General features: G+C 40.0%; 2 protein-coding genes and 2 non-coding genes across 5 annotated transcripts in view; 1 reads left to right on the top strand and 3 right to left on the bottom strand.

The window, feature by feature from the left end:
* DIPK1A (divergent protein kinase domain 1A) overlaps positions 1 to 1,139 on the top strand; it is a 35,821-nt gene extending 34,682 nt beyond the window's left edge. The window contains exon 4 of the mRNA XM_024743579.1: positions 281 to 1,139. Within this exon, the coding sequence (XP_024599347.1) occupies positions 281 to 1,093 (813 nt within the window). The 3' untranslated portion in view covers positions 1,094 to 1,139. The remainder of the gene's footprint in view (positions 1 to 280) is intronic.
* Positions 1,140 to 2,769: 1,630 nt separating this feature from the next.
* Positions 2,770 to 10,745, bottom strand: RPL5 (ribosomal protein L5). Of its 2 annotated transcripts, none has more exons than XM_024743580.1 (8): positions 10,663 to 10,745; positions 9,409 to 9,478; positions 9,208 to 9,323; positions 7,933 to 8,067; positions 6,419 to 6,621; positions 5,499 to 5,676; positions 3,336 to 3,424; positions 2,770 to 2,934 (listed from the first exon to the last, which is right to left on the bottom strand). In XM_024743580.1, exons 1-8 carry the CDS (start codon positions 10,663 to 10,665, stop codon positions 2,835 to 2,837), a joined length of 894 nt encoding a protein of 297 aa, XP_024599348.1. In that variant the 5' UTR covers positions 10,666 to 10,745; the 3' UTR covers positions 2,770 to 2,834. The 2 variants fall into 2 exon arrangements, with proteins under 2 accessions (XP_024599348.1, XP_024599349.1); XM_024743581.1 differs by having other exon boundaries at positions 2,780 to 2,934; positions 3,336 to 3,421.
* Positions 3,120 to 3,252, bottom strand: LOC112398873 (small nucleolar RNA SNORA66). Its single transcript, XR_003003080.1, has one exon. It is a non-coding gene; the product is annotated as a small nucleolar RNA SNORA66 (small nucleolar RNA).
* LOC112398872 (small nucleolar RNA SNORD21) lies at positions 5,749 to 5,844 on the bottom strand. Its single transcript, XR_003003079.1, has one exon. It is a non-coding gene; the product is annotated as a small nucleolar RNA SNORD21 (small nucleolar RNA).
* Positions 10,746 to 13,075: the final 2,330 nt, after the last annotated feature.

Raw genomic sequence — 13,075 nt, 5'->3', positions numbered from 1 at the left:
TAACTATTTATCTACAAGGTCTAAGGAGGCTATGGGCGTTAAGGTGGCTATTTCTTAACATACTTAGCAAAGTGGGTTTCACCTCAAGTACATAAAACATAGTTCTGACTCACTTAGCAAACATAAGTATTTGGAAAGGTATTAAGTCTCCTATGGGTATTCAGTAGCAAGATTATTACTTAGCATGGTAATTATCCCTGTAAAGGAAGTTAGTATGTTACATATGAGATTCTTGTTTTTCATTGCTTCTGTATAATTAGCCAAATTCTTGTCTTTACAGGCAAAGTTGGGTGACCAAGGCAACCTCTCTGAACTGGTTAATCTCATCTTGACAGTGGCTGATGGAGACAAAGATGGCCAGGTTTCCTTGGGAGAAGCAAAGTCAGCATGGGCACTTCTTCAATTAAATGAATTTCTTCTCATGGTAATACTTCAAGATAAAGAACATACCCCCAAATTAATGGGATTCTGTGGTGATCTCTATGTGATGGAAAGTGTTGAATATACCTCTCTTTATGGAATAAGCCTTCCATGGGTCATTGAACTTTTTATTCCATCTGGGTTCAGAAGAAGCATGGATCAGTTGTTCACACCATCATGGCCTAGAAAAGCTAAAATAGCCATAGGACTTCTAGAATTTGTGGAAGATGTTTTCCATGGCCCCTATGGAAACTTCCTCATGTGCGATACTAGTGCCAAAAACCTAGGATATAATGATAAGTATGATTTGAAAATGGTGGACATGAGAAAAATTGTGCCAGAGACAAACCTGAAAGAACTTATAAAGGATCGTCACTGTGAGTCTGATCTGGACTGTGTCTATGGCACGGATTGTCGAACTAGCTGTGATCAGAGTACAATGAAGTGTACCTCAGAAGTGATCCAACCAAACTTGGCAAAAGCCTGTCAGTTACTCAAAGACTACCTGTTGCGTGGTGCTCCAGTTGAAATTCGTGAAGAATTAGAAAAGCAGCTGTATTCCTGTATTGCTCTCAAAGTCACAGCAAATCAAATGGAAATGGAACATTCTTTGATACTAAATAACCTAAAAACATTACTGTGGAAGAAAATTTCCTACACAAACGACTCTTAGTTCATTTGGACATTGTGACCATTTTAAGAAACTTAGCACTTCAAAAGAAAAATCTTGAACATTTTTTCTAAATGGCTTGATTCAAATCCTTGCCAGTTATCACAAAACTCCTTTCCCCTGATCCTAAGGAAGCCATCATCTTAAAATACATGTTGATTGCTGAAGTAATGGCAGGAGGTATAGGATCAAAAATATTCATTCCTGCCCTTTTAGAAACGCTGGTACATTTCCTAGTACATTCACTGTGTAACTATTTTGACTAATGACTTAAAATAATGCTGTGAAAAGCCTCATTCCATAAACATCAACGGTCAGAATATTTTGTAGATTTGTTAGCCAAAATATCAGTGCTGGAAATTGTGTTTGCATTGAAGCTGCTGTTTAAAAGAAAATTTATAAATTTACTAATGTCTCAGCATGGTAAAGTTTGCACATTAACAGAAATTAAGACTGCAAAGCAGGTAAATTAAAATTACTCCTTTATAAACAGATGTTGGGTTAATAGCATGGTTTCTTATAAATACACTTAACTCATTTAGACATCACATTTTATGTGGCTTCAGAAAGTTTTGACTGGCTCTTACCCACTGAAAACCCATCAGAAGCATTCTACTTGGCAATATATAATTGCCAATTTTAGAGGCTGAATATGGATGAGTTCATCATCCTAGATTTAAGGGTCTGTATCTTAGTATCAGCCAGCCAACTGGTCTTCAAAACTATCTTTAGGCCATAGACCTAACACAGGTACACATATGCTGAATCTGAGCTATGGGAAAGTGGGACATTAAGAGCAGGACTCTGGAATCATAAACTTCCTATTAATAATTTTCCATTTTCAAACAAACAGTATTCCCTACTGGCCAAAGGACTTTCTCAAGAGGCATGTAAATATATCCATCTCTTTTTCTCATGTAAACTTGATATACAAGGGTTAGTATTTGCTCCTCTCTTTTGTGTTTATTCAGATCTGGCCTTTCAACTCCATAAAACGAAACACCTCTTCTTATAATTAAAGAACCAGTATTTTCGGGCTTCCCTGGTGGCGCAGTGGTTGAGAGTCCACCTGCCGATGCAGGGGACACGGGTTCGTGCCCTGGTCCGGGAAAATCCCACATGCCGCAGAGCAGCTGGGCCCGTGAGCCATGGCCGCCGAGCCTGCACATCCAGAGCCTGTGCTCCGCAACGAGAGAGGCCACAACAGTGAGAGGCCCGCGTACCACAAAAATATATAATAAATGAAGTTTAAAAAGAACCAGTATTTTCTGCTCAAAGGTTTCACCTGGATAAATGTGTTAAAATTATATGACCTTCATTGGAGAGCTATCATCTCTCAAGAACTAAAGCCATGGAGTAGCATCAGTTTCACTTACTTTAAAATTGTAAACTTTGAAGGTACTTTTTCTTCCAACTCATCATGTGGTTACAATAAATGAATGGAAGAAATATTTCTAGGGGAAGGTTTGTCTGTTGCTTGCCAGACTTTTTAAGGACAGCTGCACATCATACAATTCAAGGGATAACTCCTGTCAGGAAGAACAGATGCCCAAGGTATGGACTTTGAGGCAATATGTAAGATTTTCTGGAAAAAGCTACACTTGTTTCTGGAAGGAAAATACTGTCAATTTCAGGTACTTCCCAGTTTCATTAACAAGAGCTTAACACAGAAACAGCTACTTGTTCAATAAGTTTATTACTGTCTTTATCTGAAAAATCTTCCTAGAAATTTTGGTTTGGGTTATCAACTCTCAACAGCCCGTTCCTGAGCTCTAAGGAAGCTTGCCTTCTTCTGAGCTACTCGATCTTTCTTCTGGGCAAGTGACATTTTGGGACGGTTCCACCTACAGAACAAGGTAAAAAGAAGAGAAAGGGACATAAATTTAAAAAACCATAGCGAAAGAGAATAGAGAATATTTAACTTTGAAAAAGACACCCTTTGTAATAAAATGGAGGTCAAATAATCCCAAGTCCAATACCTGTTCTCTTCCTTAGTTAGCCTATTAAAAAATGCAGTAATTGACAGTTACAATGTACTGGGACAGAATGGGCCACCTCGGTAGCATCCAAGGCTAATACATTTCTATCACCACAATTACTTTAGCAAACCTGGTTCCCCTCACCTCTGCAACATCATGCAGAGCTAGTGATCGAGTTTGCACAACTTCACTCAGAGTCTGAGCGAGATGAAACAAGGCAGGAACCCCTCCCAACCTCTTTCTCTTCAAAACAGTAAAACACATACCTCTTCTTTTTAACTTCTTTCTTAGGCTTCTTCTCATACACTGGATTCTCTCGTATTGCAGCATGAGCCTTCTTATACATCTCCTCCATCTGAAACAAAGCAAAGCAAACAGTACTTGGTTTCATTTCATATGCCCTAAACAGTAATAAAACACACTATTCTACTGCTTGCTCTATTTTGTCCTTCTAAGCCAGATTCTCAAAAGGAGCTAAACTAGGTCAATATTGGTATCTTTTTGTAACCCATCTTTTCCTAAGAAAGTCCCAGTTTTTACCATAAGCAACATGAATTGACACTGTTCACAAAACATAACAATCTTCCTCAAGAAAAATTCGCATGTATTTCTAAATAATTCAGCTATACTTTATGAGTCACTCAAGTTTAAAGCAAACTGTTTTCTGTAGAAACACATTTTATGCTCATTTAAAACCATCTGACCTAAATTCTTTCATTCAAGTATGGATACATGCCAGAATTTAAGATGTTAAGATGAAAAATATATGGACTAACAAGCAACTGCCAAATACATCTCTGTCCTCCCACGTTCCCCATATTTCTATTTCCCACTGATTTCTGATAGGTCTTTTCAAAAGTTACTCCCAGGATCCCACACCAGGAACCTCCTGATCTACTACCACAAATCACCAGTATCTGGCAGCAGTATCAGGCCCCTGTGGAATCAGAAAGAGGCCCGAATTTCCCTAGAAAACCGCTGTCCAATTAGAAACATTAATGAGAATTTTGTTCTAAAATTCAACAAAAAACAATGCTGCAACTCTCTGAAGTGTTTTAATACCCCCACCCCAAATGACTACTGATCACATGGAAGATCAAGTCAGGAAGAGAAACTGTAAAATGTGTGAAATTCAGTAACAATCACAGCCTTCCTGAAGGATGAGTCAAGGTAATCCAGGTCTCTAAAACTACTCATTCCATGTGAGTAAAATGCAATTACTGGGCTTCCCTGGTGGCTCAGTGGTTAAGAATCCGCCTGCCAATGCAGGGGACACGGGTTCGAGCCCTGGTCTGGGAAGATCCCACATGCCGCGGAGCAACTAAGCCCGTGTGCCACAACTACGGAGCCTGTGCTCTAGAGCCCACGAGCCACAACTACTGAAGCCCATATGCCTAGAGCCCGTGCTCCGCAACAAGAAGCCACCTCAATGAGAAGCATGCACACCACAAGGAAGCATGCACACCCGCTCTCCGCAACTAGAGAAAGCCCGTGTGCAGCTACAAAGACCCAACGTAGCCAAAAATAAATTTTTTTAAATGCAGTTACTACATGCATTTGTATAAAGCTCATTAGCAAAGGAAAATAATGCAAAAACAGAAAGTGATCTTTCCCTCAATTATAACTCTATTTTAAAAATAATTTTCAGACATAGGTATGCCAAATACAAAATATGCAGCAACAGAAAAAAACCTAATAAAAACAATTACTTGATATATATCAATTTACATATAATTCTGTATTTGTAATACGTTTATAATAATCTGTGATTTTTGCATTCTACGTCTTCACTATCGAAACTCGCACTGTCATCATCAATTACCCCAATGTATTAATAGAGAGAGCCCTGAGACTCCACTTTAGGGGTGATAAACTTTGCAACATTAAACTGACTTTTGAAAACACGGGTCCCTTCACTTTTGCAACATCACACAGAACTAGTGATAGAATCTGTACATCTCCCTTTTTGTGTGCATGCCTGAGACACTGAGAAAGTCCAGAACATAGCACTTATCTGCTAAGAATGAAGAAAGAACCTTTCTTCCCCATGACCTCAAAATGAGTGAAGTCTAGTAACTAGCACCTCGTATTGGAGTAGATTATGACCACATGAATGAAGTTTATAAATACAGAACAGCCAAATGCATAAAAGCCACCAAAGGCTTTAGATTTGGATGCCTGAAGCCTGCCATCGTTCAGCATCTAAAAGATTCCTAAAAGCATGTTGACAAGTCCAGCTCCTCCTAACAGTATCTTGTCTGACTTTTAACCTACCCTGGGTCCAACATCCCAATTTCATTTTAACATGCCCATATTCAACTTTTAACTGTTAACATGAAATAAAACTGTATTAACATACCCACTCAAAACAGGTAGGAAACCCGGTTCTATAAATTTACCAATACAGATATTTTTAGTTAAATTTTTACCATGTCTGGAGTTACGTTGTTCTTTATGTATTGAGAGAATTGTTTCTTGTACGCATCTTCATCTTCTTCAATCAGGTAACGCATATAATCTGCAACGTTCTGCCCCATGATGTGCTTTCGGTGTACCTCAGCATTAAATTCTTTGCTTTCTGAATCATAACCAGGGAACCGTTTGGTACTGAAATAAAGTTTTCCATGTTTTAGTATATATTGGTTGAAATCAGTTCCCTAGAAGGAATTCATTTCAGTAGCTGCCATCAGTCCCGTCTTGAAACAATTAATTGCATCATATGCAACCAAAGGACCAACTACTGACTGCTCAGTTAGTGGGACATCATCATTCAGCAGCTAATTTTTGAATTCCAGGATAGAAAATCATGCCACAAGCACCTTTAAATACCATTAAATGAACCAAGGCCACTATATAGTTCTCCTTATTTCATAGCAAAGGACAGCCTACACTCTTATTTCCAGTTGAAGGTTTAAAAATTCATGTCTTTTTCTCAAACTTTTTTCCCCCCTAGAGTCCATATTTCCCCATAACTCAGTAAACAAATTTTCATTCTGAATTAAACAAACAAAAAAAAAATAGGGGGAGTACTGGTGGAATCAAGTTGCTCATTTCTAACCAAAACTTAGCCACACAGAAAGGTAGTGGTTTCAACACTGGCTCTTCTGTTTATTGGTTCTGAAACCTTGGACAAATAATTTTACCCCGGAACCCCAGTCTCTTCATTTATAAACCATGTTACAGTTCCTTCCCACCCTGCCAGGTTCCCTTTGCACAGTACCCAGCACATGGCAGGTACACAATGATAGCTACTATTACTCTAATTGGATCAGTTATCTCCACAGCCCAACCAGTTAGAAACAGTGCAGTACTGGAGTCCAGGCAACGAGGCCCTGAATACTATTATTACCTGTGAGGGATAGACAAGCCTCCATCGACAGCTCCCTTCAGGGCCCCAAAAACTTTATTCCCAGTAGTAGTCCTGGCAAGCCCTGCATCCAAGTAACAGGTGAAGGCACCAGGTTGACCATCAATGCTTTCAACATTGTATTCATCTCCAGTCACCTCGACTTGGCCTTCATAAATTTTGTCCATACCAAACCTATTAAGAAGCTATTAACAAAGAAGCCAATCTAAATGCTTGTTAGAATATATTCAAACAACAGTATCTCAAAATCCACAACTTTAATGACCTGACAAAAAATTTCCTTCCAAATCACTTTTTCTCTTTATCCCAATCTGCTTTTAAATATCAATTTTTAAATGCCACAAAAAGAAATTTCAGATATCCAATTTTACCAACAAGTATAACTGTTTAACAGTTTCTGAATCTGCTACATTGTCCATACTTGATTTTTGTAGCAATCAATAAGGACATAATACTTAAATTTGATTCTTATATATTTACTCAAGGGAAGTAATCTCCACCTTTCCTCGGTCATATTTAGCTATAATTCAACAACCAAATATTATCATAGGCAGTTTTGTTTAATTTGATTACAATATTATGAGTAGGATCCTGTGCTGAAGAGAACACCTTTTGTGGCTCTACCCTGCCACTGTATTATGTTAATATGTGCCACTACTCTGCTAGTTATCTATAGTGCCTTTGCACCAAGATGCTCATATAAAAGACAATGTCCCAACCCAGACATGTTTATAACCAGTGAAGATGTGGGTCCCCAACAATGATGCATGCTTAACAATTCCACTGCAAAACAAGGTCAGAAAACAAAAACAAGGTAAGATCACATTTTCATTTCCTTTTATAGGAAATGCTGCCACCCAAAGGCAAAGATTATTAAAACTAAAATGAATCCCCCCACCAATGCCTACCCCCGCCTCAAAAGCTTAAGGCACTGCTTCTCAAAATTTAGCATGCATATAAATCACCTGGACACCCTAGGAGAATATAAATTCTGAAGGTGTGGGGTATAGTCTGCATTTTTAATGTACGCTGATGGTAAGATCTACACTTCTGACTAGATCTGTCCAACAAGATAGTCACCAACTAGCCACAACCGGCTATTCATATTTAAGTTAAAAACTCAGTTATCAGCAGCACTAGACACATTTCAAGCACTTAATAGCTACATGTGGCTAGCGGCTACCATATCAGACAGCACAGATTACAGATATCCATCAATGCAAAATAATTCTATTGGTCTAGATATACTCAACAAATGGGAGAAAACAGAAAAAAAGGCTTCCCCAGATTATAAAGTACATCTCTGTCTTAAACAATGTATCTATATAAAATTATCTTCCCTGGTGACGCCCTTATAAGCCACAGGGCAACAGGAGGCACTCCTCTCTCCCCACAGCTAGCTGAAGGTGTCTTATCCATGTGTGAACCATCTATATTGCAGACAACTCCAGTGAGCTAATTCCAAAATACATCACTTAAAGTAATCTTGTACATACCCTGCGTGCCAGCAGCAGGCCAGTACAATATGCTGCAGCATAATTTGTCAGGCCAACCTTCACACCATACTTCGGGAGTTCATGAGCATAAGCTGCACAAACTATCATATCTCCTTCTATACGGGCATAAGCAATCTACAATAAGAGAAGAGACAGGTTAGTAATCTGTTTTCACTGCTTTGTGGATTACTTCCTAAGTGCCTTCTTTTTCAAAAGATTTAACAAAAAAAACAGACACAGATCTGCATCACTTAAGATCTCTGTTAAACCCACTCACCTTCAACGATTATGCCTGGTCAACTACACAAAGTAGGTTTATGAGTTTGTGTATGTTTGACTAATTTCACAGTACATTAAGTCTCAAATTACCACAGACATCGAATATTAAAATACCTTTGGAATAAGTTATACTGTAGTTCCTTACTTCTGAGAAATACTGAAAAGACCTTGAGCTGGGAAAGCTGGTGAATTAAGGAGGCACTTTGAAAAATCAAAAAGGAATCCCTGATTATTTCAAACTAAGCATATCTAAGTCCAACAATGTTTCAGAAAACCTAATATTTAGTTATCTGAACTTAGGTATGGAGGAAGAGATTGCCTTCACAACCAACAAATTAGTCTGCCCAGAAAATAAATGTGCCTGTCTCCTCCAAATCTCAAGTACGAAAAGTTTTCCTAGTTGTAAAAGCCCAGAAAACTACCTTCTAGGAGCAAATTGCCACTTTCTGTAAGTCTTTTACATGGGAGACACCTTCATAAGTATTTACTAAAACCTATTTTGAACAGTAATCAAGAATAAAAATAATCTTAAGAGTCTGATTTAACATTCACAACTACCTACCTCTTCAAAGTATTGGATAAGTGAACTCAGTCCACAATAAATTCTATTATCTTACTGGAATTGGAATGGGCAAGAACCTTCTACTGGGTCTCAAATTTACCCTCCCACCCCCACAAAAATAGCACAGTGCCATGAACTTCTCTAATCCCCCCCACCCCACCCCCACCAATTAGAAAGTGAATGGAATTAACCTGGGTCAGGATTGCCAAACAGCTGATCCTCAGAGTATTTTTTACAGTACCAATTTCCCAGGCTCCAACTTCATACCTACTAAAAGAACTACTCAATGTTCCTTGGAGTGCCAGGCACTAGACTAGATGAACCTAATGCATACGTTGTGCTTTGCTCCCCGAGTACAACTTTTCTACCACAGTGAGGGCAGAAGTGGGGGGTGGAGGTTACCATCCATTACTTGCGTCTAGAATACAACTTACCTGACAAATGATATCTCTGTTAGTTACACGAACTATCATTCTGTATTTGGGTGTGTTGTACTTATTTTTATCTTGAATTACCAATCGTTTCCGAGCATAGTAGTCAGTTTTGCCCTCTGAAAGAAAAAAGTAATTTAAAAAAGTCTATTCCAGTACAAAGCAGATTCTTTTCATGTAGTGAACATGAAAACCTGACCATACCTCGCCGTCTTCTAAATTTCACTTGGTATCTCTTGAAGTAGGCCTTATTCTTGACAACTTTAACAAACCCCTTTAAGATAAAAAAATGTTATTAAAACTTTGATAAATGTTTTAGCTTCTGATACTTTTGACACTTGAGTTAACTGTGTAACAAAATAACAAACTTCAAAAGTGAATCCAGACACAACCATCACTTTCTCAAATCTGAAGTCAAAAATCACTTTTTCTCCTACTTTCCATATGTCAAGACTGACAGTTTCACAAAGCAAAATAAAAATGAATCAGCAGGAAAAATGCAATGAAAAAACATACAAAATACAGGCCAATTTATTATATTCACCAGATATAAAACTGTCACATTGATTTTAAATTCTTAAACTTACCCTCAACTTTTGTTCCCTATTGGACCAGCAATAATCCCAGTGACCAACTTTGCAAAACACTGTTCAAGACAACAATCTTGCAAACGTCAATCTGTTCTTAACACTGTCCCATTTCAAGAACCTAATATTTCCCTCTTTCCACAAATGTTTTTCAAAAGCCTAAATTACTTGCCACAAAACATAACTGGCCAAGGATATATTCAGCAATTATTCCCGATTAAAACAACACTGACCCCCACCAACTAAAGCAACACCCACCCGAAGAATCATTAAAAAGCGGAGCCAGCGACGATACAGAGAAAGAGGCAGGCAACACATACCAAAGTAAATGAGCTTCTTTTCGGGGCCCAAAGACCCCACAGCCTCCAGGTTCTACTGACGGCTGTGGCTTAAAAGCCACTTCGTCGGCCCCAAAAACACAGGTTTTCCCAACAACTTGCCAGCCCCGACGCTCTCCCGGAAAACCCACCAAGCAGTCATGGGTGGAGCTGGGTCCGAGGAGCCGCAGCCCGTCTCCACTCAGGCATCCCCCAGCTAGTCTGAGACTGACTCTACGCAATCTCCTCGTCCCGGCCGCCTGCCGGTGCCCCCTCTGCCGGGCCAGCACTACCCCTGCCGTTTGTCTACTATACTCACCCCATCCCCAATCCTCTGCCCCAACTCCCCCTCTTCTTCAACCCCTCCCCCCGCCCGCTTGTGCGCCGTGGCAGCCATTAAGGCCACGCTGGGAGCTGCAGCCCGACCACGGCAGAGCCGGCAATCTAATGGCATCCGATCCCTGCACCGCACCAGACGGAACCTAGGCTGCCTTTAGGACAAGGAGAGGGAAACCCCGTGCATCTGTAGCCCCGAGACCGAGATACGCACTCACCATCCTGTAGAACAGAAGCTCTAACCGACACCGAGCTGCAGAACCAGCACGGCTCCGGGGGGGGAAAAAGGCCGCAGCGCGTGCGCAGGCGCAGTATGTAGCGCCGACGCTCACGCCAGCGACGTGTGGAAGAGAGACCCGCCGGCCGCCTGGCTTGCAGTACTCCACCCCCTGCTGGTGGGAGGACCGATGCTGGACTTCGCCTTCCCGAAACAAATCCTCAAAGTCGCGGGGTCCCAATCTCCTCACTGGTGATCCGACAGGGAAGGGCGGTGATCAGTAGCAGGGAGGATTGTAAAATGCTTTCACTTTCCTATGCTAGGAAGTTGTTTCATAACAAACATTATTACTTTTGTAAGCAAGAAAAAAAAAATTTAAAAATTAAATAGAATGAATTAGCTCTAGAGCCCCTTTGCCCCCTCCTTGACTACTTCTCCGGGTCCAGAGCATGCAGATTCCCCCTCAGGAAGCCAAGCCTGGGTTAGGGGCCTTCCCACAGCACCTTTGTACCTGTCTCAGCCTACCCTAGATTGTAAACTCCCTGAGGGTGGGCCCTGCTGTCAAGTTCACCTTTGAATCTCCAGCATTTAGCACAGTACTCACATTCAGTAAGTATTCGGTATTTGTTAAATGGTAAAAAAAAAACCCTACTACTGTCTCCCTCCATCGTCTTCCCTGATCCCTGACTGCCTTATTCCTTTTCCCACCCTCCATCACTCTCATCTAGTCAACATAACTTTTTTCTAAGTCCTTTTTTTCATTCTTTTAAAACTAATTGCAACTTAAGAATTCCCTATTCTCCACACAGAGACTGAGAAGAACCGATCAACCAACCCACCAAACAAAAAAGCACCTCAAGAAACAGTATTCCCTCACCGAACAGTATTTCAAAGGTGGTCTTTGGGCTATTGCATGGGAATTGTTTGGGTACTAGGTAAAATGCAAATATCTGAATATTCACCACCTCTAGTAAATCAGACTGGCTGGCTTGGGGACTGGGAGTCTACATTTTATATTTGGCCTCAATCAAGCCAAGCCAAAAGGTCTCAGGAACGTAGAAAACAAATTCTATTTTCCCAATATTGGAATTTACTGACTCCACCAGGAATAAAAGACAAATTACATACTGGCACAGCAATTTAAAATTTACCCATCCTTAGAATGAATTTTAACTCTGTACCCCCATCCTCCAATGATTTAAGCCTGCTCTTGGGACATGAGTGTGTATAAGTTTAATCTAGCAGGAAAGAATCAGCATGTAAACTGCTCAGTGTCAGAGCTGGGAGAAGGGTCTGCTGAACAGAATGACCAGGTTAAGTGGTTCGAAAAAACTGCCACTTGAAACAAATCAGAATCATGAGGCCAGTTTCCTCTGGTTTCAATTGGTAACTCCTTTTATAACCAGAAAAATTTACATTGAATCCACTCTGGCCAAGGTCTACAAAGCCCTCAAGGAGAAATGCTGAAACATTCCTCACAGGCAAGTGTGGTTCCATCTTTGTCGAGTGGCTTTTGGAAATGTAAAGAAAGAGGAATACAATTTGTGTTTATAGAAAGTACATAAGACCTTCATTTTGGTAGTCCATCAAGTTATTAGCCTACAAAACATGCCACGTGTCTTGGTCAGGCCCTGCTTACATTGCAGGTGGAATCATCAAGAGGGAAAGTCTACCTGGAAATAGGTCCAGCCCTAACTTTTGCACGTTGTAGGGCAAGGGTACATATGAAGGCCACATACCATTAACCTGAATATTTGGATGTTATGAAGCAAGCTAACACACAATTAAATGTTTTATTCTTATCTTCCTTCTTCTTACCTTATAAACCTTTGTAAGAACAAAATTAAAATATGTGAACCTATTCCCTTTGGTTGCAGCTGGGGGGTTTTGGCTAGCGTGGCTGGCTCAGCCAGTGCAGTTGGTGACACCAGGAACCAGGGGGAACTTGTCCAGCACCCTCGACCAACATAATCTTGTTCAAGTAGTAATACTTAAAAAATCACAGTAATGGGACAAGTCAGTTTTGTGTGCCTCCTGATATCATGTACTGAGAACACAGTCTAATTTAATCGTCTGATACATGATGAAACTGCAAACAAACCTAGATTGAGGGATATTCTATAAAGTAACTGTCTGCATTCTTCAAAAGTGACAAAATCCTGATGGATAAGGAAAGACTAAAGAACTATTCCAGATTAAAAGAGACCAAAGTGACATGACAAACTTCATGCAATGTGTGATCCTAGACTTCATCCTGGACAAGAAAGGAAAAAAAGAAAAAGGAAGGTTTTTTATTTCTTTTGTACAAAGGACATTCTCAGAACAATCAGTGAAATTTGAATAGAATCTGTGAATTAGATGGTAGTAATAGATCAATGTTAATTTTATTTTGATAAGCACACTATGGTTATATA

Source organism: Neophocaena asiaeorientalis, unplaced genomic scaffold (assembly GCF_003031525.2).
Source record: "Neophocaena asiaeorientalis asiaeorientalis breed wild unplaced genomic scaffold, Neophocaena_asiaeorientalis_V1.1 scaffold317, whole genome shotgun sequence".
NCBI lineage: Eukaryota > Metazoa > Chordata > Mammalia > Artiodactyla > Phocoenidae > Neophocaena > Neophocaena asiaeorientalis.
The sequence above is the reverse complement of the archived record's forward strand: the minus strand, read 5'-3'. Positions and strand labels throughout refer to the sequence as shown.

Bases quoted from the DNA above. Each gene is read 5' to 3' on its own strand.
- RPL5 (XM_024743580.1), bottom strand. The intron at 5,677-6,418 runs GTAATAATAGTA...ACTTTATTTCAG, and splicing joins GGCTTGTCTATCCCTCACAG to TACCAAACGGTTCCCTGGTT. The intron at 2,935-3,335 runs GTATGTGTTTTA...CTTGTTCTGTAG, and splicing joins AAAGAAGTTAAAAAGAAGAG to GTGGAACCGTCCCAAAATGT.